Genomic DNA, 26,669 nt, shown 5'->3' on the forward strand with positions numbered 1-26,669 from the left:
GTGAGTCTGGGTGGCTATGCTGCACTACACCAATAAGAGTCCTTGGGCAAGACTCCTAACACTACATTGGCCCACCTCTGTAATATGAGTAACCTTGTAAGTCGCTCTGGATAAGAGCGTCTGCTAAATGCCCTGAATGTAAAAGTAAAGAAAAATTGATCTAATTTTCCCGGGCCTAGTTTGCTTCATTAGCTTTGGCCACTTGCCCTTCTTCAGAGGTCAGTGTCTGACCACAGAGTCGCTCTTGCCTGGATATTTTTGGGTGGTGGACCCACTCTCAACCTCTCAACAAGCCTAGCAACACTGCTGTACCTGATACTACCACAGACGCTAGCATGTTAATGTCACAGCAGTGCTGGAAACAATCCACCATCCATTGGGCAAGACTCCTAACACTACATTGGCCCACCTCTGTAATATGGGTAACCCTGTAAGTCACTCTGGATAAGAGCGTCAGCTAAATGCCCTGAATGTAAATGTAAATAAAATTGATCGTCTTTTGTTTGTAATTAACGAGATCGAGTCATTAGAATTGATTATGGACTGTTAGAAATCGCAGTATCTTGTATTCTTGTATTTTTTAAGTAAATGTGTTTTGTATACTCTCAGCAGCCACAGTGTCACAATGCAGAATTTCTGTTTTCGTTAAATCAATTCCCGAAGCTGTAATAAACCCCGACCTAACCTGACCTTTTGATTACCTCTTCTAGAGAACACCCTGAGGAGCTGTGACTGCTGACCTTTAATGCTCACCCCCAGCACGCTCCCAGAGTCTCAAGTGGAAAACCAGGATTATGATACAACTGCGAAGGATGAACGGAAGGCATACAAGCAGTAGATACAGTAGATACACTGTATGTCCAAAGGTTTGTGGACACCCCTTTTATTAGATGCATTCAACTACTTTCTGTTGCACCTAGTACTGACGTATATGTGCAAATGTGCAAACACACACTGACAGCTGGTCTAGTCCCTGTAGAGCAGTATTACCAATACAATAGGACTCTCTAGAGCAGATAAACATGAACCTATTGGGCTTAGGGAGTATAAAGCCCAAGAGCATTGAGCTGGGGAGCAGTGGAACTGGTGTTTATCCAATGCTTTTGGGATACTGGGGATGGTGAGGCGTAATCATCCAACATTCTGACCTCGCTAATGCTCTTGTTGCTGAATGCAATCAAATCCTCACAGCAGGTTACCTAGTGGTAAATCTAGTGGAAAGCCTTCTTTCCTGGACTGTAGAGACAGTTACTCCAACAAAATACCTTTGATTTCAGAAGAAACAATGAATGAGCAGGTGTCCCATTACTTTTGTCCATATATTGTGCCTATATCTGGAGAGCCTGTAGATGTTTAGATACCGAGTGACCACTCATGCTTCCACAGCGCTCACAAATCAAATGCACAACCAATTTCATTTCATCCATTTCCCTAATAGTCTGCATCTGTCTCAAACAATGGACTTTAGAGATCAATGCTCTGATCGATACGGCCAGGCAAGACAGGTTCCACACATCAATACTCTCCATCAGTTCATCATATCTGCTGAAATTTAATATCCTTTAGGTCTCCTTTCTCCATCCTTCCCACACACACATACATAAGGGTACAAAGATCTGATCTAGTCAGCTCTACCAGCACTCGAACACACTTAAAGGCACTGTATACGATTCTGGAGAATGGCTTTTGATATTTAAACTCAACAGCAAAACAAACACCCCCCCCATTCAGTGGTCCTTCAGAACCCCTCCAATTTCATGTATGTGTAAATCCATTTAATCCATCCTTTGTGGCCATAAAACCCTCCACAATCAAATGCCATACTATAACGTTAGAGTTATAACACCATGGCAAATAATTAGTTAGCGTTAGCTAGATTGTGGTGTTGGCTAACTACTGCTATAATTTCTGCTGGTAAGAAGACCAGTTGTGGTTATCTAAAAAACAAACACAGGGCGAAATAGAACCACCTATAGAGCAGGAATAGAGTCACATCCTCCTTTTTCATTCCTTTCAGTGTTCAGAATTCTCACCCCCGTCCAAACACCTCACCAATGTTTACATGTCATCACCCTTGCCTGATCTAAGAACCTTATGCTCAGCTTTCACAGCTTTTATTCGTCAGATCTGGAGAATGAACACCAGATTTTTCTCCACTGGGCAAACAGACTGAAGAGCTAGCGAACAATCAGAAAACATTCAACAAGTGTACTGGACTGAAATTGCATACAGTGCCTTTAAAGGGATTTTGGAATGGAAAAAGTTATGTATCTTGGAAAAGCTAAATAAAGAGAGTTTGGTGCCAAACCATGAACCTTAAACACTGCTGTTCCTCCTCCAAAAGAAAATCCTGCATTTCATCTTTGCTGTTTTCCTCGCTTCCCCCTCATCAGAGGCCTCCAGTAATGAACACTTCATTAGCATCACAACAATGCTGAGTTAATAAGAGACAGCACATTATAACAGCGATCAATGTTCAATGCTCTTGGGGTGATCTGGCATTTTGACCCCCAATCTGGGCCATACCAACAGTCAGTCTTTGAAGGTGATGAAGGTGTAGAAGCAGGAAAAATTGGTCCATGTGAGAATCTGAGACACTTTGACTAGAACCAAACTGTGATGTTCTAGACAACTGGGTCAGAACATCTCCAAACCATCAGGATATGTGCCTGATATGTTTTTTTTAGTAGTAACAACCAGCAAACCACATAGGGTACCACAGCAAACACTTGGCAGCACAATAGCACCATCCTACCAACCACTTAGCAACAATCTGGGGTACCATAGCAACATTTAAGCAACTTCATAGCAACCACCTGGTATACCATAACAACCTTCTGACAAAACAGTTGGAACCTAGTGACCACTAAGCAGCTCAATAACAACCATCTAGCAATTTATAAACCCCTCGGCAACCACTTAGCAACACTATAGCAAGTCCTAAGCAACTCCATAGCAACCATCGAACACCACCCATTAGCAACTACCTAGCAATACTATAGCAACACCATAGCAACCACCTGGGAATCATCCTGGATTATACAGTGATATACTAGTGAAGATAAAAAGGTCATTCTTGGCACTAATGGAGGCAAAAGGGAGCGTCACCGAGTGCTCATGTTCCAGTCTAATCTCTGACCAGTCAATGAACGCCCACGCGTGTCACTTGGTGCACTTTAGACACCGCAGGGTCTAAACGAACCCAAGCAAATGGATGTCATAATAATCCCGGCTCTGATGCAGACTTCAGCAAACAAACTAAACCAGTCTCAGGAGAGAGAGGTTTTTTTTATTTTGTCTGTCTAAGATAATTCTTTTAATAATTGCTTTAAAGCAGTTCAGAGAAAAACAAAATAAATATAAACCGACTCGCTGTTATAATGTGCTGTCTCTTATTAACTCAGCATTGTTGTGATGCTAATGAAGTGTTCATTACTGGAGGCCTCTGATGAGGGGGAAGCGAGGAAAACAGCAAAGATGAAAACAGCTCAGTTGTTTTTATAGGATTATCTTTTCATTAGATTAGATTTAAAAAAAAAATAAAAGATCTGGTGTGCTCAAAGAATCAAGAGCTGTTTAAACTAAAGCTGCAAGGTCTTTAGGATGTATAGAAGCACATCCTCATCCCCCCGGACACATCTTCTCCCCTCTGACGTTGTCTTACAGAATCACAATTTAGGACCCAATATGTTGGCCAGTCGATGTAGCTAGCCGCAACCCCCCCCCCCCCCCCCCCCCCCCCCACACACACACACATTCACAGAGTGTGTGTGGTTTTTATTGCTTTATTATTTTATAAAAAACTTCTCAGTAATGATCAACAAATATATTTTTTAAAAAGTATGACGGCTGCGTGAAGGACAATTAATCACATGCGCAATTTTAACCAATGGTGGGGGGGGGGGTAGAATTCGTCACGACTCCGACACTGATGGGCCTAACCGGAAGTACGGCCTTAAAAATACTCACAACCACCTGAGGCACCATAGCAGACACCTGGTATACCATAGGCACTGTATATCAACCACTCAGAATCTCCATAACAACCACTTAGTAACACTATAGAAACCAATCAGGATACCATACCAACCGCATAGTAACACCTTAGTAACACTATAGCCACCGCCGAGCAACCATTAAAAACCTTAATAGTAATCACCTAGCGACACCACTGCAACTACCTAGCAACCACTCAGTAACACCATAACAACTGTTAAGAAACTTCATAGCAACCACATGGGATACCAAACCAACCACCTAGCAACACCATAGCTACCACCAATCAGATGCTTAGTAACACTATAGCGACTGCCCAGCAACCACTAATAACCTTAATAGTAATCACCTAGCGACACTACTGCAACTACCTAGCAACCACTTAGTAACACCATAACAACTGTTAAGAAACTTCATAGAAAACACATGGGATACTAAACCAAGCACCTAGCAACACCATAGCTACCACCTAGCAAACATTTAGTAACATCATAGCTACCACCTGGTAGAACATAGCAACTACCCAGCAACCACTTAGTAACACCATAACAACTGGGTAGCAACCATCTAACATACTAAGCTAGTAATGATTTCGGAGCTTTCGTTTTGAAGAGAGCAAAGAAAGAGATGCTGCATATCAGCAGCAGATAAACAAGGCCAAAGCTGGGGAGTTGGGGATGAGGTGGGGTAGGTGATCATCATACAACATCCTGACCTCAGAAAACGCTCATGTCGCTGAATGCAATCAAATCCTCACAGCAATGCTCCTCCAAAATCTAGCAGAAGACCTTCTTCTTCCCTGTACACTTGTTCACTGCCTTTGATTTCAGAAGCAACAATGAATGAGCAGGTGTCCTAATACTTTTGTCCATGTCGGAAATGAATTTTTGGGATTGGAGAGCAAACCTCGGAGCTGTATTGTATTTTTTCATTAGTTGTATCTGTGATCTCTACACTGACCGGCTGAGGTAGATAACAGAGGATTGGGAGGAGATGGCAGCAGGGATGTGATAATGGGTGCGGATCATTTCGATGACAGATGGGCTTAAACTGAACCTTGGCAATACAAGTCAAAGTAAGTCCCACTAAAGGTCAAACACCACTTTGGCATCCAGTGAGAAAGTGCCTTTGGCTGGTGTCCCCCTTCTGTCTCATCAAAGATAAGCCCATGCCTGCACAAGCTGTCCACAGCAAATCTGTATGGCATGACCCCGGTCATGACCCTGAGCGTGACCCTAGACATGATTACTCGAGCCAATGATTCAAGCAGTAATGCTAACGATGATTCAGGCTGTAACACCGAGGCTCGGATACAAACCCCCGACGATTCAAACCGGTCCTTCTTTGGCATGCGGAAAAACACTGAGGAGTCTCTCTGCGTCTCGTCTCTGAGCTTCAGGAGATTTGAGGAGTCATTTCTGAGCTCATAAATGCATTTGTGATGGAAGAGCTCAGCATGTGATGTGATCAGACAAACACTGTGATGTTTGCTCTCTTTTCCTGACTGTGATCAAAACTGTGCATACAGGAACTCAGAATACCCCCCCCCCCCCCAACACACACACACACACAGTGCACTGCGATATACCATCACTGTCATACATCAATGACTCCTATGACTCCTCAAAGCTGCATCACTGCCTGGTTTGGGACCTGCACAGTCTCTGACCGCAAGACCCTCCAACGCATTGTGAGGACAGCTGAGAGGATCATCGGAGTCTCTCTCCCCTCAGTCATGGACATTTACACCACCCGCTGCATCCGCAAAGCAACCAGCATTGTGGATGACTCCACCCACCCTTCACACAGACTGTTCTCCCTCCTGCCATCAGAAAGAAGGTACCGCAGCATCCGGTCCAACACAACCAGACTCTGCAACAGCTTCTTCCCCCAAGCCATCAGACTTCTCAACTCCAGAGACTGAACTGATGGTTTTCCTGCTCCATATACACACACTCACACTCTCTCTCTCTCTCTCTCTCTCTCTCTCTTCTCATTTTGCACTAATAACTTTACTACCTCACTGAACTCAATATTTATTGCACACATAATTTGCACACTACCCCTAATTATGTATTATTCTCTGTCCGCACTTGTTTGTGTTGCACTTGTGTTCTGTATGCACTGTGTCCATGTTGCACCATGGTCCTGGAGGAACGTTGTTTCGTTTCACTGTGTACTCTGTATGTAGTTGAAATGACAATAAAACCCACTTGACTTGACACTTGAATCGGCCTATGAATCTTCTACCTACATCCCAAAGGTGTTCTACTGGATTCAGACCTGAAGCCCAGATTATTATTATTATTATTATTATTATTATTATTATTCGAGTCATCAGAAGACAATCTTACTTGCATCCTCACCACGAAATTCACAGTCAGACATTTTTAGAGGAACATCTAAACAAGCCTGAAGCGTGTTGGAAACAAGTCCTGTAGACTGATTAACCCAAAATAGACGTTTTTTGTCCACAATGAGCAAAAGTATGTGTGGAGAAAAAGAACACCTCTCCAACTGGTTATGCTTTGGGCTTGTGATGCAGCCAGTGGCACCAGGAGCATTTCAAACCTGGCATCTCCAAAACTGCAGCTTTACATGGAACTTTCAATGGAAGTCAAGTGAAATTTTTGGCCAAAACTGCCAAATTCAAGATTGGACATACAAGGTTTTCAATGCTTCTACACTTTGGATCAGCCCAGATTGCCTCACATTCACACTGCGGCATACCATTCAATCTGTTCTAGACATGCCTCACATCCACATTAGATGTTCTAGAATGCCTCATTCATCATTCATGCATTTCTAGCTTGCCCCTAGCATACTAACCACTGTTCTACGATGTTTACAGAATGTTTCACTATCCACCCTGTTCTACGATGTCCACAGAACGTTCACTATCCACCCTGTTCTACGATGTCCACAGAACGTTTTACTATCCACCCTGTTCTACGATGTCCACAGAACGTTCACTATCCACCCTGTTCTTCGATGTCCACAGAACATTCACTATCCACCCTGTTCTACGATGTCCACAGAATGTTCCACTATCCACCCTGTTCTACGATGTTTATACAATTCTCTCAACCATTACTTAATTTGAGAATGTTCTCTACCATTCACCATGTTCTATAATGTTCCCAGAATTTTCCACTATCCACCCTGTTCTATAATTTTTACAGAACATTCACCACCATTCAGCCAGTTCTGTAACATCCATAGGATGCTCTCCACCATTCACGCTGTTCTACAATGTTAATAAAATGTTCTACTATCCACCCTGTTTTACAATTTTCACAGAACGCCCTCCACCACCAGGGGAAGTCGTGGTTAGAAAAGTGGGCTTGAGACCGGAAGGTCACCGGTTCGAATCCTACTGGCGGGTAAGAATTGGGGGTGGGGAGTGTCTCATTCCTGTCTCCAGTGGATGGACGTAGATCCACCAGAACCAGAACTGGATGCTCCTGGATGAGTATTTCCTCTGCACGGAGCAAAGTAGCCTACTGAAAACTATCAAAAACGTTACTGACGCCAGCCTCAAAAATGCTGCCAGAACAAATGATCCAGGCTTCTCTCTCTCTCTCTCTCGTTCTCCATCATGTTGCTGAAGTCTCCAAATTGGGCGAGTAGGGAGGGCTCAGGTGGGAGCCCACAGCCCATGGTGTGTGACAGCAGTGACACTGATGTGTGACAGTCTAGCACTCTCTGCATCAGCTGTCATGGTCCCTTCTGTATCACGGCTTATTTTGGGCAGGAGAGGACCGTGACTAGCCACTGTGACTCAGGTCACTCTCCCTAGCAGCCTGCCAGACCCTCAGCTACCGGAGCTCCGGCAGCCCCCTTAACAATACAGCACAACCACAAAACACTGAGGATTGTGTTTTCCCTGTGGAGTCTCTACCATACTGACCATGAGAGAGATGGATGGACAGATAGATGGAACAGTGTAGGCTTAATAAGCACGCTAGCTAGCAAGCAAGATGTATAGACAGTATATCCAAATGTTTATGGACACCCCTTTTAATGAATGCATTCAGAGACTTTAAGCTGCACCCATTGCTGACACAGATGTGCAAATGCACACATACAGTTTGTCTAGTGCCTGTAGAGAAGTACTGCTAATAGAATAGGACTCTCTTGAGCAAACAAACATAAACTGTTGGCACCATGCTGCCTAACACCAGGCGTGGGCTAGTGGGGTATAATGCCCCCCAGCATTGAGCTGTGGAGCAGTGGAAGAACTGTGTTCTCTGGAATGATGGTGGAGCTTCATCCAGTACTTTTGGGATGAGTTGGGGAGTTGAAAATGAGATGAGGTGGTGATCATCCAACATCCTGACCTCACTAATGCTCTTGTCACTGACTGCAATCACATCCTCGCAGCAATTTTCCTCCAACATCTAGTAGAAAGCCTTTTTCCCTGGACAGTAGAGACAGTTACTCCAACAAAAGCAGGATAAACTGCTTTTTTAAATATCCTTGATTTTGAAAGAAACAGAATGAGCAGGTGTCCCAATACTTTTGTCCATATTGTTTAGATAGATAGAGCGATCGATGAAACAGTGATGATAGATGAGTCAGTGATATGGGAGGATATGAGAGAATATGGGAGGGTACAATGTTATTACGAGCCTCAAAAACAAATAAAAACCTTGTACTGAACTGGGAGCCAGTGAAGGGAGGCTAAAACTGGAGTGTTATGCTTTCTTGTCTTCGAGCCTGTGAGAATCTTGTAACTGTAGATGTAGATGTGAAGTCTGTGAAGTCTTACTGAAATCGATGTAAAGTTCATTACAGTAATCCAGGCGGGATTAAATGGGGGCATGTATAACCTTCTCTGAATCCTGAGGAGTGAGAAATTATTTAATTTTGGCGGCTGACCTGGGAGTTTACATACCTGTCAAACCTTAAAGTCTGAATCAAAATCTACACCCATACCTGAGGTTTCACACACTCTGATTATACACCAATAGTTTTTCAGAAGCTGTCACATGACTTAAGTAGGCCACAATACTGCTAAACTGCTAAAACTACTAAAAAAGGAATTTCCTGCAGAAATGATAAGAATTTCACATTCTACTCTGGTTAGATTTAAAGTAAGAGTTAGGTTAAGTTTAGCCTACATTTAGTTTAGAATTGGGTCTATTAGGTTTTGAGTTTAAAAGACTACCTTTACAAACACTCATATACTGCAACAGCACTTGTAATCCTATTGTATCCTATTTTTATTTCTATTTTTTAGATTCTCTTTCTTTTAAATAAATAGTTTAAATCATGTTTTTTTTATTATATGTTCTTATTTTGGACTTTTTTTTTCATATGATGTTTTTTTTCATAAATGTTATTCCAAGTTTTGCCAAATGCTTTGAGATTTTAAAAGTCTGCTAATGTGGATATCCCAAGGATTGATTAACAGCTTAGAGATAAAAGAAGGTTAATGGCTACTTTTCAATCTTTATCTTGATTATCTCCCACACTTCTGAGTTCTGAGGTTCTGAGAATGGCAGTAAATTTTAGTCAGTCACGGCTGCTTTCCAGTGGGTGAAAGCGGTAACTTTGTTGCTCGTCCTCACTTAGGGGGCTGGAAATGACTACATCTAAATGTTATGCTAAGCGTTATCAACTCCTGGAGGTTTTAAAATGATGCTAGCATGAGTATCCCAAGGATTGATTAACAGCTTAGATGGTTGTTGCTGTTACTCACTTAGGGTGCTGAAAATGACTCACCAACATGTTATCCTAAATTTGATCAACTATATTATCCCACTCTTGATCAATTTTGTAGCGACATCCCAAGGGTCAACTCTTAGAGGTTTTAAAATGATAAGAAAAAAAGCCTGGACGCTTGTCTTCCGTGGATCTTGAAGGCTGTACTTGAAGCTTGAGGACTTGAGGCTCTTCGTATTGCTTTTAACCATTGCCATGGAGTACGGATGGGCTGGTCCATTCTTGGCTTTGTAGGAAGCAGCTACAGAAGCCAGTGAACAGAGATCAAAATCCACAAGTGTTGAATTTTTTTTATTCGGAAATTCATTCAAATGAGCAAAACGATGACTTTTACTTCAAAGCGATGTGGTGTGATTGTTTTGAATGGGTGACATTTTGCCCACATGACATTTTCCTAAAGTTTCTTTCTTTATTTATTTATTTTAAGTAGAATTAGCTCCGGCACAGGAATCAGGCAGCATGACAGTTTCTGCTTCAGATACAGAGAGCCTCCAGATAACTTAAACATTTTTAAGCTGCTTACCGCAAGCAACATCTCTCTCGCTCTCTCTCTCTCTCTCTCTCTCTCTCTCTCTCGCTCTGAAGGTATTCAAGGGAAACAGGGCTGTTGGAAAAACTCAAAAGTGGAATCGACGCTTTCCGACACAATCTTATCAATAATGCAACAGGAGCTCCTAATCTGCTGCGTACAATAGCCACACTGATCCAGCAGGCAAGGAGGCGAAACAGCCTCAAAGGAAAAAACAGACAAATTCCCTTAAAGAGGAGAAGAGAGATGGAGGGAGGGAGGGAGGGAGGCAGGGGAAGCAGAAGTGGGCTGTTAAAGGGTCAGAGCTGGAGGCCGGGGGGGCGGATGGCACTAATGCAGACAGCGAGAGGTAAAATGGATCCGGCCTGGAGGAGAACACACACTATGAGCTTCACTTTACTTCAGCAGAACATTCCGCTCTAATGAGTGGTCCGGTCGAGAGAAAGAGAGAGAGAGAGAGTGAACGAGAGAGAGAGAGAGAGAGAGAGGGACGGATATGGACAATGAGAGCTAGAAAAACACAGATGTGGACCCACATCTGCTCCACTTGTCTGTAGTGTAGTGTAGCATGTGTGTGTGTGTGTGTGTGTGTTAGGGGTGGGGGAAATCCTTGTCTGGCAAGCCTTATTTCCTATTCTGTATTTCCTATGACCATCACTGTATTTATTTATTTATTTATTTATTTATTTATTTGTATTATAGCCTTTGTTTGATGAGATGTGAAACAGTGTTTGAATTTAGTAATTTTAATAATTAATAATTAATTATTATTTATTGCAATTACAATGATATTATAATTATTAATTACAAAAGTATTTTTATCTGATTTATTTGATCCTTTTATTTTTTCTTATTATATACCCTGCAACACTAGAGCACCCATATAGCAACCACTAGGCAACACCATAGCAATCGCCTTACAACACTACAGTGCCCATCTAGCAGCCAATTTGAAACACCTTAACAACCACCTTGCAACACCATAGCAATCGCCATACATACCACATCAGCCACATACCATATAAGCCACTTAGCAACATCATAGCAATCACATAGCATCTACCTTCTAGCAACCACTTAGTGGCATCATAGAAAATACCTACCAACACTACAGTGCCCATCTAGCAACCAATTTGAAACACCTTATCAACCACCTTGCAACACCATAGCAACCACCTCACATACCACATCAGCCACATACCATATAAGCCACTTAGCAACACCATAGCAATCACGTAGCATCCACCTTGCATCTCTATAGCACCCTTCTAGCAACCACTTAGCACTTAACATCATAACAATATCTACCAGCACCATAGCAACCACTCAAAATGTTGCAACACCATAGCATCTTTCAAGCAACTATTTAGTGGCAGATTTTTTATCCATTTATTTCCATAGGAATGAATGAGGTTGTGCACCCTTTTTATGTCCCAATGATTCAAATACACTGGTAACACCCAACCAGCTACCTAGAGTACCACAGCAACCACTTGGTAACAGTTGTATTATATAGAAAACATCAGATTTTGATTAAACTGTCAAACAGTATTAGAAATAAGTCATTGCAGAGAGCCATACTAATACACCCATCTCTCTCTCTCTCTCTCTCTCTCTCTTTCAAAAATAAATTCAAATGCACAAACAATTCCTTAAGTCCTCATGAAAGCAAACAAATATATTTAAGAGCGTTCCTGTCCGTCCGACCTGCTTCCTCACGTTCTCTCCCTGTCACACACATTACATAATTAATATCACCGTCTCCAATCCATCATCCTCTAATGCACATGGCTTTATTATTAATGGCACACTGTACAGTATTCCCCCATTGTCTTTCTTCATGCATGTACAGTGGTTTATTGTTTACATCAGACCTCGCCGACTGCTTTATGACTTCACCAGTGGTCAGTTTGTCTGAATGGAAAGTGGCCAGGGACTGGAAGTACACGGTAGGGGGTTCTAATAAAGTGGCCAGTTAGTGGAAGTAGAAGGTATGGGTTTCTTATAAAGTGGCCAGTGGGTGGATGTACAAGGTAAGTGTTCCAAATAAAGTGACCAGTGATTCTCAAAAAATGGCCAGTTAGTGGAAGTACATGGTAGAGGGTTCTAATAAAGTGGCCAGTGGGTGGAAGTAGAAGGTAGGTGTTCCTAATAAGGTGAGCAGCAATTCTCAAAAAATGGCCAGTTAGTGGAAGTACACTGTAGGGGGTTCTATTAAAGTGACCAGTAGGTGGAAGTAGAAGGTAGGTGTTCCTAATAAGGTGAGCAGCAATTCTCAAAAAATGGCCAGTTAGTGGAAGTACACTGTAGGGGGTTCTATTAAAGTGGCCAGTGGGTGGAAGTAGAAGGTAGCGTTTCTAATAAAGTGGCCAGTGAGTGAAAGTATAAGGTAGAGTTTCTAGTAAACTGTCTTGTGGATGGGAGTACAAGATTGGTGTTTCTTATAAAGTGGCCAGTGAGTGAAAACAAATTCAAATCCATTGTAGTCCAGATTCCTCTATAGCTGTAGTAGTGTGTGTGTGTGTGTGTGTGTGTGTGTGTGTACGACGAGATGCTTCAGCACATCCACATGGCCATGAGTGACAGCTGTCACTAGGCCTACTGGAAGCCCTGTGGCTGTATGTGTGGGGCAGTGTTCAGTAGCTGTGTTCTCTAACAGACTTGCTTATGTGGTTTCTGACACTGTATGACTCTCTTATCTGTAAGCATGACCTAAATTCAGACTTCAGCACAACTGCTACTGCTTTTAGCTGCTCCATTTTTATAGCTAACAGCATGTCATACATGTTAGCAACATTAGCCTTGTAGTTCCAGTGCAAAACCAACGGAGTGACAAAATGTGTCATGTGAGCATGAGGCCCAAACACAATGCTATATGACCTCCAGTCTTCAAGCTTCTCTTGTGCAACAGGTCATCTTTCACTCATGCAGGACGGATTTAATGATCTCGGTTCAGAGGATACAGCAGCTTTCCAAAGCACCACAAACAGGCTCTGAACCAGATCATGAGCATTCCTACTGTCAAAGAGAGACAAGATGCTGAAGATGTTCTCAACCAGTCTTGGGAGAGCTGGCATAGAGATGTCTGTGACAGTGTCACACATATTGGGAAAGGAGTGTACGCCCGCCTTCATCTGCCCTGCAACATCAGGCCCATCAATCACAACATCAGTTGCAACATTAGCAACATCAATCATGACACTAGCCACATCAACATCAATTGCAGCATCAGCCACATCAACCACAACATCAATCGCAACATCAACCACATCAGTCACATCAACCACATATACCTCAACATCATTCCCAACATCAACCACATCAGTCACAACAGCCTTAACATCAGCCACATCAACCACATCAGTCACAACATCAAATGCAACATCAGCCACATCAACTACTTCAATCGCAACATCAGACACATCAATCCCAACATCAACCACATCAGTCACAACATCAACCATATCAATCCCAACATCAATCACATCAACCTCAACATCAGCCACATCAACCACAACACCAATCCCAACATAAACCACATCAGTCACAACATCAACCATATCAATCCCAACATCAACCACATCAGTCACAACATCAAATGCAACATCAGCCACATCAACTACTTCAATCACAACATCAACCACATCAACCTCAACACCTGCCTATGTCAACTTTAACATCAGTCACATCCACCTCAACACCAGGCACATCAGATACATTAGCCAGATCAACCATGTCCCATCATCACCCACAATATTAACAACATCAAACATACATTTTATCTACAAGATCAGCCACAACAACCACATCAGTCACAACATCAAATGCAACATCAGCCACATCAACTACTTCAATCACAACATCAATCACATCAACCTCAATACCTGCCATGTCAACCTCAACATCAGCCACATCAACCACATCAACCTCAACATCAGTCACATCAACCTCAACATCAGCCACATCACCCTCAACATCAGCCACATCACCCACATCACCCACATCACCCTCAACACCAGCCACATCACCCTCAACACCAGCCACATCAGCCACATCACCCTCAACATCAGCCACATCACCCTCAGCACCAGCCACATCACCCTCAGCATCAGCCACATCACCCTCAGCATCAGCCACATCACCCTCAACATCAGCCACATCACCCACATCACCCTCAACACCAGCCACAACACCCTCAACACCAGCCACATCACCCTCAACATCAGCCACATCACCCTCAACACCAGCCACATCAGCCACATCACCCTCAACATTAGCCACAACACCCTCAACATCTGCCACATCACCCTCAACATCAGCCACAACACCCTCAACATCAGCCACATCACCCTCAACACCAGCCACATCAGCCACATCACCCTCAGCATCAGCCACATCACCCTCAACATTAGCCACATCACCCACATCACCCTCAACACCAGCCACAACACCCTCAACACCAGCCACATCACCCTCAACATCAGCCATATCACCCTCAACACCAGCCACAACACCCTCAGCATCAGCCACATCACCCTCAACACCAGCCACATCAGCCACATCACCCTCAACATTAGCCACAACACCCTCAACATCAGCCACATCACCCTCAACATCAGCCAGAACACCCTCAACATCAGCCACAACACCCTCAACATCAGCCACATCACCCTCAACATCAGCCACATCAGCCACATCACCCTCAACATCAGCCACAACACCCTCAACATCTGCCACATCACCCTCAACATCAGCCACAACACCCTCAACATCTGCCACAACACCCTCAACATCTGCCACATCACCCTCAACATCAGCCACAGCATCAACCAAAGAATTTACATTAGCCTCAAAATCAGCCACATCTGCTGAATGTGTTCATTAGGAGGGATGTCCAAAAACACTTATAGTGTATAGGTTCTTGGACATGCTAGGTGACAAACACATCAGGGTTTAGTCAGAACTGTGGGATGTGAGACTAGGTTTAAGTTGTCTGGCCAACTGAGAACTGTCCCGACGACGAGGACTGTGATCTGATGGCAATACAGAACAACATGCTCAGGAACATGACAGAACCACTCCTCTTTTCTCATGTGTAATTACCTCTCTCTCTGCTGTCATACAAGTGAAGGGACAGAAGCAGCCACAGCCAAAGATTTCAATAATGCAAACCTTAAATAATGCATTCCATCATCAGCCAGCAGCATGATGACCACTCAGCACCACTGAAGCTACCGAGCAGTGACAGTACAGCTAGCACTGTGCAAACATGCTTCATAATAATACACTGTGTCCAAATATTTGTGGACACCCCTTCTACTGAATGCATTCATCGACTGTAGAGAAGTACTGCCAAAAGAATAGGAATCCCTGTAACAGACGCCAAGGCACCATGCCTAATGCCAGGTGTGGGACAGAAGGGTATAAAGCCACCCAGCATTGCGATGTGGAGCAGTGGAACAGTGTTGATGGATGAGTTGGGAATGAGGTGGGGTACTGATCATCTAACATCCTGACCTCAGTAATGGTCTTTTTGCTCATGTAGAAAGCCTTTCCTGGACAGTGGAGACAGTTACTCCAACAAATGCAGGATACATCTTTTTTTAATAACCTTGATTTCAGAAGAAACAATGAATGAGCAAGTGTCCCAATACTTTTGTCCTTATACTATATTACATATGTTGCAGATGTGCTGACTGGGAAAGCCAGTTTGAAGAGCTTTGTGAGATGGTGCACCATAATGCAAGTAGTATGTGGCAGTCAAGTGATGATTGATCAGTATTGACAGATCTAAAGTGTACCAAGAAAACACCATCCCTACACCATCACACCACCTCCTCCACCAGCCTGGACTGCTGACACAAGGCAGGTTTGGCTCATGGAAGCATGCTGTTGACACCAAATTCTGACCCTTCCATCTATGTCCCTCAGCAGAATCATCAGACCAGGCCACGTGTCTCCAGTCATCAACTGTGCAGCGTTGGTGAGCCTGTGCTGAGCCACTGCAGCCTCAGCTTTCTGTTCTTGGCTGACAGTAGTGGAACCTGGCGTGGTCTTCTGCTGTTGTAGGCCATCCTCCTTAAGGCTGGACGTGTTGTTCAGAATGGATATCTGAGTTACTGTAGTCTTTCTGTCAGCTCCAACCAGTCTGGACCTTCCGATTGGTTGAACATCAACCTTTCTCATTAACAAGGTGTTTCCATCTGCAGAACTGCCACTAACTGGATGTGTTTCTTTTGTTACTCCATTCTGAGTAACTCTAACTCCAGAGACTGCTGTGCTGAAAATCCCAGCAGTTCTTAAAACACTCAATCCAGCCCGTCTGACACCGTCAAAATCACTGAGACCACATTTCTCCTCATTTTGATGGATGATGAAGCTGCTGACTCATATCCGCATGGTTTATGCATTACACTGCTGCCACATATTTGGATGATTAGATGATTGCGTTAATAAGCAGGTGTACAGGTGTTTCTAATAAAGTGTGAATGCAGGCAGAGGATGGGTCCAATGCCATGGCCACGCCCATGCCCATTACTGTAGGCACTGGATAAAGTTCTATTGGTGAAAAGCAGCCAGCTCACTCCAGACACAACATTTTACACAGTGAGGTCAAGTGTGAACAGGCACTGCCTTATACACGCACACCTCTGCCTGACCCCTTGGTGTAATATTAATATGAGTTCGACTTTGAACTTTCTGAAGAAAACAGAACAAAAGAAAAGTAACAGGGAGAAGATACAGAAAAAAGAAGAGAACAAAGAGGAGAAATAAAAAAGGGAGAGGTAAAGGAGGGAGAGTAGAGACAACGGCAGCGAATGAAAAAAGGAAAGTGAAGAGAGAGAGAACGAAAAAAGATGGAAAACAAAGACGAAAGGGCGAGAAAAGGAAAGATAAAAGAGAGAGGCAAAAGAATGAGAATATAAAAAATGAAGAAGGGAGGAGACAGGAAAAGAACGAGGTTAAGGAAGAAAGAGAAAAGGGGGATTGAATGGAGAGAGAGAGACAGAGAGAGAGAGAGAGAGAGAGAGAGAGAGAGAGAGAAAGGGAAGGAGAGGTCGAAAAAGAAGAAAGTAAAAAGTGAGAGAAAGAAGAAGATGGATAAAGGAAAGACATGGGGACAGAAAAGGAGAGCGAGAGAGTTAACAGAAAGAAAGAGATAAAAGAGAGAGAGTGAGAGAAAGACGAGAGAGTGAGAGAAAGGAAGGGTAAACGACGAGAGACAAAGGAAGACAGAACAAGAAGAAAGTAAAAAGAAGAAACAGACAAAAGACAAATAAAAGAAACGGAATGAAAAGAGATAATAGAGAGATCAAATATAAAAGAGATCAAAGAAGAAGGTAAAATAGAGATAAAAGAGAGATAAAGTAAAATAAAATCGAGAGATAATGGGTTAAATAGATAAAAGAGGGAGATAAAAGAGAGATATAATAGAAAGTTCAAAGAGAGGGATAAAAGAGAGAGAAAGTGGAATAATAGAGAGAGAAGACAAGACAGAGAAAGTGAGGAAATGTAAGAGAGAAGTAATGGAGAGAGGGGAGACAACAAAAAGAGAAGGATGAAGAGGAGAGAGAGAGAGAGAGAGAGAGAGAGAGAGAGAGAGATGGGGATAATAATATGAGATTCTAGATTATTGTATCTTGTTTATTTGTTTGTTTGTTGTGTTTAATTGTTTTTGTGTACACAGGAATGAACACAAACTCATATAATAAAGAAAACAAGTGTTTGTTGTTACTGATGAAGACTTGTTGTTCTACATGTTTATTTTTATATGGTTTATTCTTACGATACATAATAGAGTTATTTTTACTACTGACTCATTACTCACTACAGAGCAGAGAGAGAGAGAGAGAGCGCGAGAGAGACAGAGAGAGAGAGAGAGAGAGAGAGAGAGAGAGAGAGAGAGAGAGAGAGAGAGAGAGGGAGCTGTAAACTGCTCATTAAACTATTCTTGATTTCTCTCTCTGTCTTTAATATTTCAGTTCCACTACAGAAACATTATATTACATAACACACCATACTCTCTCTCTCTCTCTCTCATGATCTAGAATAACTATGTGCCTCAGAAATGTGAATATTGTTGCCATGCAAAAACATTATGTCACCGTATAACAGCAACAATATGTGACATGCATTTTATGTCCAAATGTTTGTGGACACATCTTCTAATAAATGCATTCAGCTACTTTAAGTTGCACCTATATGCACACACAGCTTGTCTATTCCCTGTAGAGAAGTACTGCCAATAGAATAGTACTCTCTGGACTAGGTTAACATGAACCTATTGGCATCTAATACTTTTGGGATGAGTTGGGGAGTTGGGATCATCCAACATCCTGACCTCATTAAGGCTCTTGTCACTGAATGCAATGAAATCCTCACAGCAATGCTGCTCCAAAATCTAGTAGTAGTCTTCTCTGGACAGTAGAGACAGTTACTCCAACAAAAGTAGGGTCAGCTCAATTTAAGACTCTTGATTTCAGAAAAAGCTATGAATGAGCAGGTGTCCCAATACTTTTGTCCATGTATTGTAATTATTCACTCTTATCTCAGACATTGTATCAGAAAACTGTAGATGAACCCACTTCACCACACACATTTAAACTGAAGAAACCCCCCACAATCACACAATGCACTTCCAGAAACATAAACCTGTGAGAGACCAAAGCCTCAGCCCCGAGAGCCTCAGCGTGAGGTAGTCTGCTGAGTCTGCTCAGTCGGTTGGAGTGTGTAGTCCTCTCTGGATGCGTGACTGTATCAGTCAAACGAAACACAAGGCACAGCGGAGCTCACAGCTCGAGCTACAAGTAGAAGCGCTGAGATATCAACCACAGTTTCCGACTCTGATTATAATCAACCCGAAAAAGCCACAGCAAAGCCCCCAGTGCTGAATCAACTCGTACAGCTTTAAAGAAACAGGTTCAACTCATACAGTGTTGATTTGACACCTGCTGTGTCTCATTAACCCATCCAGGCTTGAATAAACACTTACAGGACTGAATAAAGTCACACAGCATTAAAGAAACTGATTAAACTAAAACATTGTGTACTAAACTCAGTGTTGATCAAACATCTGATCAATATTTTTACATCATGCTGATGTTTTAACTCATACAGTGTTCAGTAAAAAATTATATTAGCATGTTTAATAAATAATTGTATGCAATGCTGATTAGTTAGTAGTGCTGATGTAACTCGTACAGGGCTATTTCTTCATGTAGTGTTTATTTACTCATACAGCATTAATTTAACTCATACAGTGTAGATTTAACTCACACAGTGTAGATCTAACTCATACAGTGTAGATCTAACTCACACAGTGTAGATTTAACTCACACAGTGTAGATTTAACTCATACAGTGTAGATCTAACTCACACAGTGTAGATTTAACTCATACAGTGTAGATTTAACTCATACAGTGTAGATTTAACTCACACAGTGTAGATTTAACTCATACAGTGTAGATTTAACTCATACAGTGTAGATTTAACTCACACAGTGTAGATTTAACTCATACAGTGTTGATTTAACTCACACAGTGTTGATTTAACTCATACAGTGTTGATTGTACTCATAAAGTGTTGATTTAACTCATACATCATCGATTTAACTCACACAATGTTGATTTAACTTCTACAGTGTAGATTTAACTCATATAGTGGTAAATTAACTCATACAGTGTAGATTTAACTCATATAGTGGTAAATTAACTCACACAGTGTAGATTTAACTCATACAGTGTTGATTTAACTCACACAGTGTTGATTTAACTCATACAGTGTTGATTGTACTCATAAAGTGTTGATTTAACTCATACATCATCGATTTAACTCACACAGTGTTGATTTAACTTCTACAGTGTAGATTTAACTCATATAGTGGTAAATTAACTCATACAGTGTTGAATTAACTCATATAGTGGTAAATTAACTCATACAGTGTTGAATTAACTCATATAGTGGTAAATTAACTCATACAGTGTAGATTTAACTCATATAGTGGTAAATTAACTCATACAGTGTAGATTTAACTCATATAGTGGTAAATTAACTCATACAGTGTAGATTTAACTCATATAGTGGTAAATTAACTCATACAGTGTTGAATTAACTCATATAGTGGTAAATTAACTCATACAGTGTTGAATTAACTCATATAGTGGTAAATTAACTCATACAGTGTAGATTTAACTCATATAGTGGTAAATTAACTCATACAGTGTAGATTTAACTCATATAGTGGTAAATTAACTCATACAGTGTTGAATTAACTCGAATCGTGCTGAATTAATTCAGATCGTGTTGATTTAACTCATACAGTGGTAAATTAACTCATACAGTGGTAAATTAACTCATACAGTGTTGAACTTGCACAGTAATCTTATGCAGAATTGCTTAATTGTGATTTTTTTATTTAACTCGAATCGTGCTGAATTAACTCAGATCGTGTTGATTACACTCACGCTGTGATGATTTGACTTGACTCAAACAGTGTAAACAGCTTCTTTAACCGCCTCCTAAACTGTTCATTGTACTACAGGATGTACTACATACATTTGTAGAGTGTTCAATCAACTCATACTGAAATAATAAAGGACTGGATTAACTCATACGATGTTCATTTAAGCCTTTCAAGTGTTGTATAACCCCTTGTACAGTGTTGATTACACTCACATGGTGCTGAAAGCACTCGTACATGTTGATTTTACTCCTATAATATTCAGTAATGGTGATGAACTGTACAGTGTTGAGGTAAGACAGTGGACTGTGGTAAATGTAGAACCCGGTACAGTGTTAAATCAACTCACTGTTAAATACTTATTCATATACTTGCTAGGAGTGAACGGAACTGTGGCACTCTTGCTGTGGAGACCCCTGTGGACCCCCCAGGTCATGTTGTCTGATTATTATTTTTCTTCTAGTTGAATCCAGGGGGTCTCTGTCTGATTGTATGAACTTATGAGGTGGTCTTACCTCAGCAGAGCTGCTATTTCCAAAGCTACGAATCCCCATCCAGCTGCAAACTGCCTGCTTTTCCCGGTCATCTCCACTCTTTACGCGCATAGATGAGGCTCACACACGGCGGGACTTCGGCACTTCAGCACCGCGGACAGCGCGCCCCCCTCCACACACACGCGCAGCACTCACACACTCTCACACACGCTCCGGCTCGCGCTGGCTTCTTCATTCCGGTGCTCACATCAATCGATTTAGGAAAAAAAAAAAAAAAAAGAAAGAAAAGAGAAAACTCGTATCACACTCCTAAACACATGAACACTATGTCTCGCGCGCGCATAGGGAAGTGTCCGGATCCAGACTGGAAGCTCGTGGAAGCTGAAGTGTTTGTGGGCTCGTGCAGGAATGTGTGTAATCCCGCCCCTCAAGCCCCGCCCCCTGATAAACCGGCAGCGCTTGCTCGTAAATCCCGAGCATACACACGCACACACATGCATACACACACACACACACATATGCACGCGCACACACACACACACACACACACACTGCTCATGTGGCATTTTTGTTTGCAGAGGTTGGAGGATTAATCAGCGTTTCTATGGCTTGGGGGAGTGTGTGTGTGTGTGTGTGTGTGTGTGTGTGTGTGTGTGTGTGTGTGTGTGTGTGTGTGTGTGATGATTTCAAAATCAGCCTTGTCCAACCTCACGGAACCTGACTGGAACACAGCTGCATCAGACACTGAAGGGGGTCTCGTGCCTCTTTCTGCTTGAGCACGTTAAGCTGGAGGGCAGCACACACACACACACACACACACACACACACCCTGGCAAACTGCTGCCATCTACAGTGGCATACAAATGTTTGGGCACCTCTGGTAAAAATAGTTTTTGGGAAAATGAAATGTGTGACTTTTATTTTGTATTAAAACGAAGCCAAATATAAAAAGCAAAAACATAATTCATCAAATAATTGCCAGTAAATTGAAATTCTTTAAAACTGGAGTGTCTGTTTGCCCTTTTAACAAAAATAAATAATATAACAATAAATAATAAAAATAATATTTGCAAAAGACTTTTATTTTGGGTTATTTCTGAACAAAACCATAGAACTACGAATTGTTTTACAGATAATAATAATAATAATAAAAAAACGTGTTTGTGTGTGTGTGTGTGTGTGTGTGTGTGTGTGTGTGTGTGTGTGTGTGTGTGTGTTTGACCTTCTAACAAATAATTCAAAAACATCACTTTGCATATATGACTTTTATTTTGTATAATATTTAAACAAACTATAAAACACAAATGTGTTCACCAAAAAATCTTTAAAAATGTTCTTTTTATTTACAAAATTTGTTTTGTATAAAATTGTATATTTATTGAACACAAAACTGTTGATCAAATAAATGCCAGAAAATTATAATTCTTTTCAATCTGAAGTTTCCTTTAAATTCTAAGTATTACTCTTCAACATTTTACTCATGTAATTTAAAAACTTCTGTATGTCAGTTTTTGATATGTGCAGTTAAACTGATCATCCACCAGGGGGCAGAAACAATGTATCTGATTTTAGTTTTAGTTTAGATCTAGGAAATCAACTATTATTTATTTATATATATATGCTGCTCCCCGGGCGCCGCAGCAATGGCTGCCCACCACTCCGGGCATGTATGCTCACTTTCACTGTGTTTGTTTCATTTGTGTGTGTGTGTGTGTGTGTGTGTGTGTGTATGTGGGTGTGTGTGTTCACTGCACGGATGGGTTTAAGGTGGAAGCCAAATTCCATTCCAAATTCCAAATGTCCAACACTAATGATGAATATAGCTGTCTTGTCTCAAATATGTATCAAATATGATTAAATATTTCTGTAATAAATAAGAGATAATGTTTTCCATCTTTACCATCATTGATAAGAATCAGCTCTTGTTCCACCTGTTCTTCTTTAAGAAGGCTTCCAGTTCTGTGAGAACTCTGCTCTTTTAAGGGGTATCCACAGATTGTGGTCAATGAGAGTGTCTACCTGTAATTAACTCTATATAACATTAGAATAAACCCAAATAAACATAAAGTCAGTGGTCAGTGAGAGTGTCTATCTGTAATTAACTCTATATAACATTAGAATAAACCCAAATAAACATAAAGTCAGTGGTCAGTGAGAATGTCTACCTGTAATTAACTCTATATTACATTAGAATAAACCCAAATAAACATAAAGACAGTGGTCAGTGAGAGTGTCTACCTGTAATTAACTCTATATAACATTAGAATAAACCCAAATAAACATAAAGTCAGCGGTCAGTGAGAGTGTCTATCTGTAATTAACTCTATATAACACTAGAATAAACCCAAATAAATATAAAGTCAGTGGTCAGTGAGTGTCTACCTGTAATGAACTCTATATAACATTAGAATAAACCCAAATAAACATAAAGTCAGTGGTCAGTGAGAGTGTCTACCTATAATTAACTCTATATAACATTAGAATAAACCCAAATAAACATAAAGTCAGTGGTCAGTGAGAGTGTCTACCTGTAATTAACTCTATATTACATTAGAATAAACCCAAATAAACATAAAGTCAGTGGTCAGTGAGAGTGTCTATCTGTAATTAACTCTATATAACATTAGAATAAACCCAAATAAACATAAAGTCAGTGGTCAGTGAGAATGTCTACCTGTAATTAACTCTATATTACATTAGAATAAACCCAAATAAACATAAAGACAGTGGTCAGTGAGAGTGTCTACCTGTAATTAACTCTATATAACATTAGAATAAACCCAAATAAACATAAAGTCAGCGGTCAGTGAGAGTGTCTATCTGTAATTAACTCTATATAACACTAGAATAAACCCAAATAAACATAAAGTCAGTGGTCAGTGAGAGTGTCTATCTGTAATTAACTCTATATAACACTAGAATAAACCCAAATAAACATAAAGTCAGAGGTCAGTGAGAGTGTCTATCTGTAATTAACTCTATATAACATTAGAATAAACCCAAATAAACATAAAGTCAGTGGTCAGTGAGAGTGTCTACCTGTAATTAACTCTATATAACATTAGAATAAAATATAATTGAGATGTTGGTTAGAAGAACAGCTTGCTGACCTCTCTGTGAATTCCAGAAACTTTGACTTTATTACATTTACTTTAATGAAGGACTGGTGTTGGGTGGGAACTGGGAATACTGGGATACTGGGAATACTCCAGGAGGGCACTGGGAATGGTTGAGAATAATGTGAGCAGATATGAACTGAAATGCTCACTGGAAAGCCCCTAAAACCAGAGTCTCCTCTCTGCTGTGGTGTGTTTCCGGCTGCTGCGTCTCTCTGGTGTGGGAGTATTTTGGAGGAGCCCACGTGAACCCAGAGCTGCCGTGGCCATGGGGGCTGATGGGAGTTTGGCACGGGCTGCTGTGGGCGGCATGCTCGGCACAGCTGGGGCCAGGTGTATGTGCGCATTGTGATGTGAATATGTGTTTGTGTGTGTGTGTGTGTGTGTGTGTGTGTGTGTGTGTTCTCACTTGTATTCAGTGCTGTATTGACCCTGTGCCCAGCGCCGTGCCACCACCCTGCACTGGGCTGATAAGCTGGACCGGGCGTCGGCCCAAAGCGAGGTGTTGAGGGAGCACAGCGTCTGTTTTCTTTTGGATCTCGATGTGGATCGGAATTGTAAATGAGGCCTGGGGAAGTTATCCCCCTTTTCTTGCGCTGTGTGCTGATCCAAACACTGATTCAATTAGTCTTACGCTACGGACATTTCACTTGATATGTCACGTACAGGGTGGTTTAACAGGGCAATCAGTCAGTCAGCCAGCCAGCCAGTCAGTCAGCAGCTGCACGGGATGTAAAACACAGCAGATAACTGCAAGCTTGTAAGCCTGTTGACAAACATTACACTGCTGGCCAGGGGAAATTTCTAGGATGACCATATTTAGGTTTTCCAAAAAGGGGACACTGGGGACACACAGGTTTCCACTATGGTTGGGATTCAGTAGCTGGCCAGCTTTAAGTAGCTGAAACCATGTAGCCATGTTAATGAATATTAATACATAAACATTCACTTATTAATGACCAATAATAAACAAACAATCTTAATAGCTTATATAACAGTAATAATCTAATTTCATTGAATTAGGATGTAAAATAAAAAAAAAAAATTAAAAAATCAAATTAAGAGTTTAACTTTGACCAACTTTACCTTTTCATTACTAAAAAACATTTACATTAATACCAAAAATAAACACACAATAAACCCAAAAAATCAGTTATTAGTAATTATTTTTAAAATCATATCAAATTAAACAACAACAACAACAATAATAATAATAATAATAATAATAATAATAATAAAGCCTTTTGCAATAAAATATACAATTATATTATATATATATACTATATATTATATATAATACTATATATATATATATATATATATATATATATATATATATATATATATATATATATATATAATCACAGTGTTTTGGAGCATGCACGATCTCCACCCCACCTCATCCCCAACTCCCCACCTCATCCCAAAGTATTGAACAGAGCACCATCCATCATTCCAGAGAACACAGATCTTCCACTGCACCACAGCTCAATGCTGGGGGCCTTTATACCCCTTTAGCCCACACCTGGCACTAGGCAGCATGGTTAGGCAGCAAGTTGCTGAATGCATTCATTAGAGTGGTGTCAATCAATTAAAACGTTTAATGGCGTTAATCACAACAATATTCTGTGATTAATAAATTATGATTAATTATGATTAATCACAAGTTAAAATGCTAGCCAGCACATCCTTGAATTTTTGGGTGGGAGAACAAGTAAATGTGTGGTATGCCTAATAAAGTGGCTACAGGAATCAGTTTAGCTTTCATACTTTAGGCTCGAACACAATGAAGCTCAACACGGAAGCTTTAATAGCTTTAAAACTTTTTTAAAGATAAATGGATGATCAGTCATTGGGCTGGAATAAGCTAAGGGCTGAGAGAGGAGCAGCTGTGTGTGTGTGTGTTTGTGTGTGTGTGTGTGTGTAAGAATGGGAGTTAGTTGTGAGATTGAATCCATATTTCAGCATAAATAAAGTGTAATCTACCCTCTACATCACTAGACTGTATATACTGGTCGTCCCCTTGTCACCAGTGCCCTAGTTCACTATGTAGCAAATGCTATATAGTGAATAGAACCTCTCAAAATGCAGCTCAGGTGGGTCAGCGAGAGGGCAGGGCCTAAAGAGGTGTGGTGGCTCAGTGGTTAGAGTATGATTTTTAAATAATTAATTTCCATTTTATTGTGGGAAATTTGATCATCTATCAACCAGTAAGAATTTTGGCTCTCACAGACATGTTACTTCTTCTTTAAGAAGCCCTCCTGTTCTCCACTCATTACCTGTATTAACTGCACCTGTTTGAACTCGTTACCTGTATAAAAGACACCTGTCCACACACTCAATCAGTC

The 26,669-nt window shown here is 41.2% G+C and overlaps 1 protein-coding gene across 1 annotated transcript in view; it reads right to left on the minus strand.

The window, feature by feature from the left end:
• The window catches only part of glra3 (glycine receptor, alpha 3), a 105,875-nt gene extending 84,321 nt beyond the window's left edge, over positions 1-21,554 (minus strand). The window contains exon 1 of the mRNA XM_072678576.1: positions 21,227-21,554. Within this exon, the coding sequence (XP_072534677.1) occupies positions 21,227-21,297 (71 nt within the window). The 5' untranslated portion in view covers positions 21,298-21,554. The remainder of the gene's footprint in view (positions 1-21,226) is intronic.
• Positions 21,555-26,669: the final 5,115 nt, after the last annotated feature.

This window comes from Salminus brasiliensis, chromosome 4, assembly GCF_030463535.1.
Source record: "Salminus brasiliensis chromosome 4, fSalBra1.hap2, whole genome shotgun sequence".
In the NCBI taxonomy this organism is placed as follows: domain Eukaryota; kingdom Metazoa; phylum Chordata; class Actinopteri; order Characiformes; family Bryconidae; genus Salminus; species Salminus brasiliensis.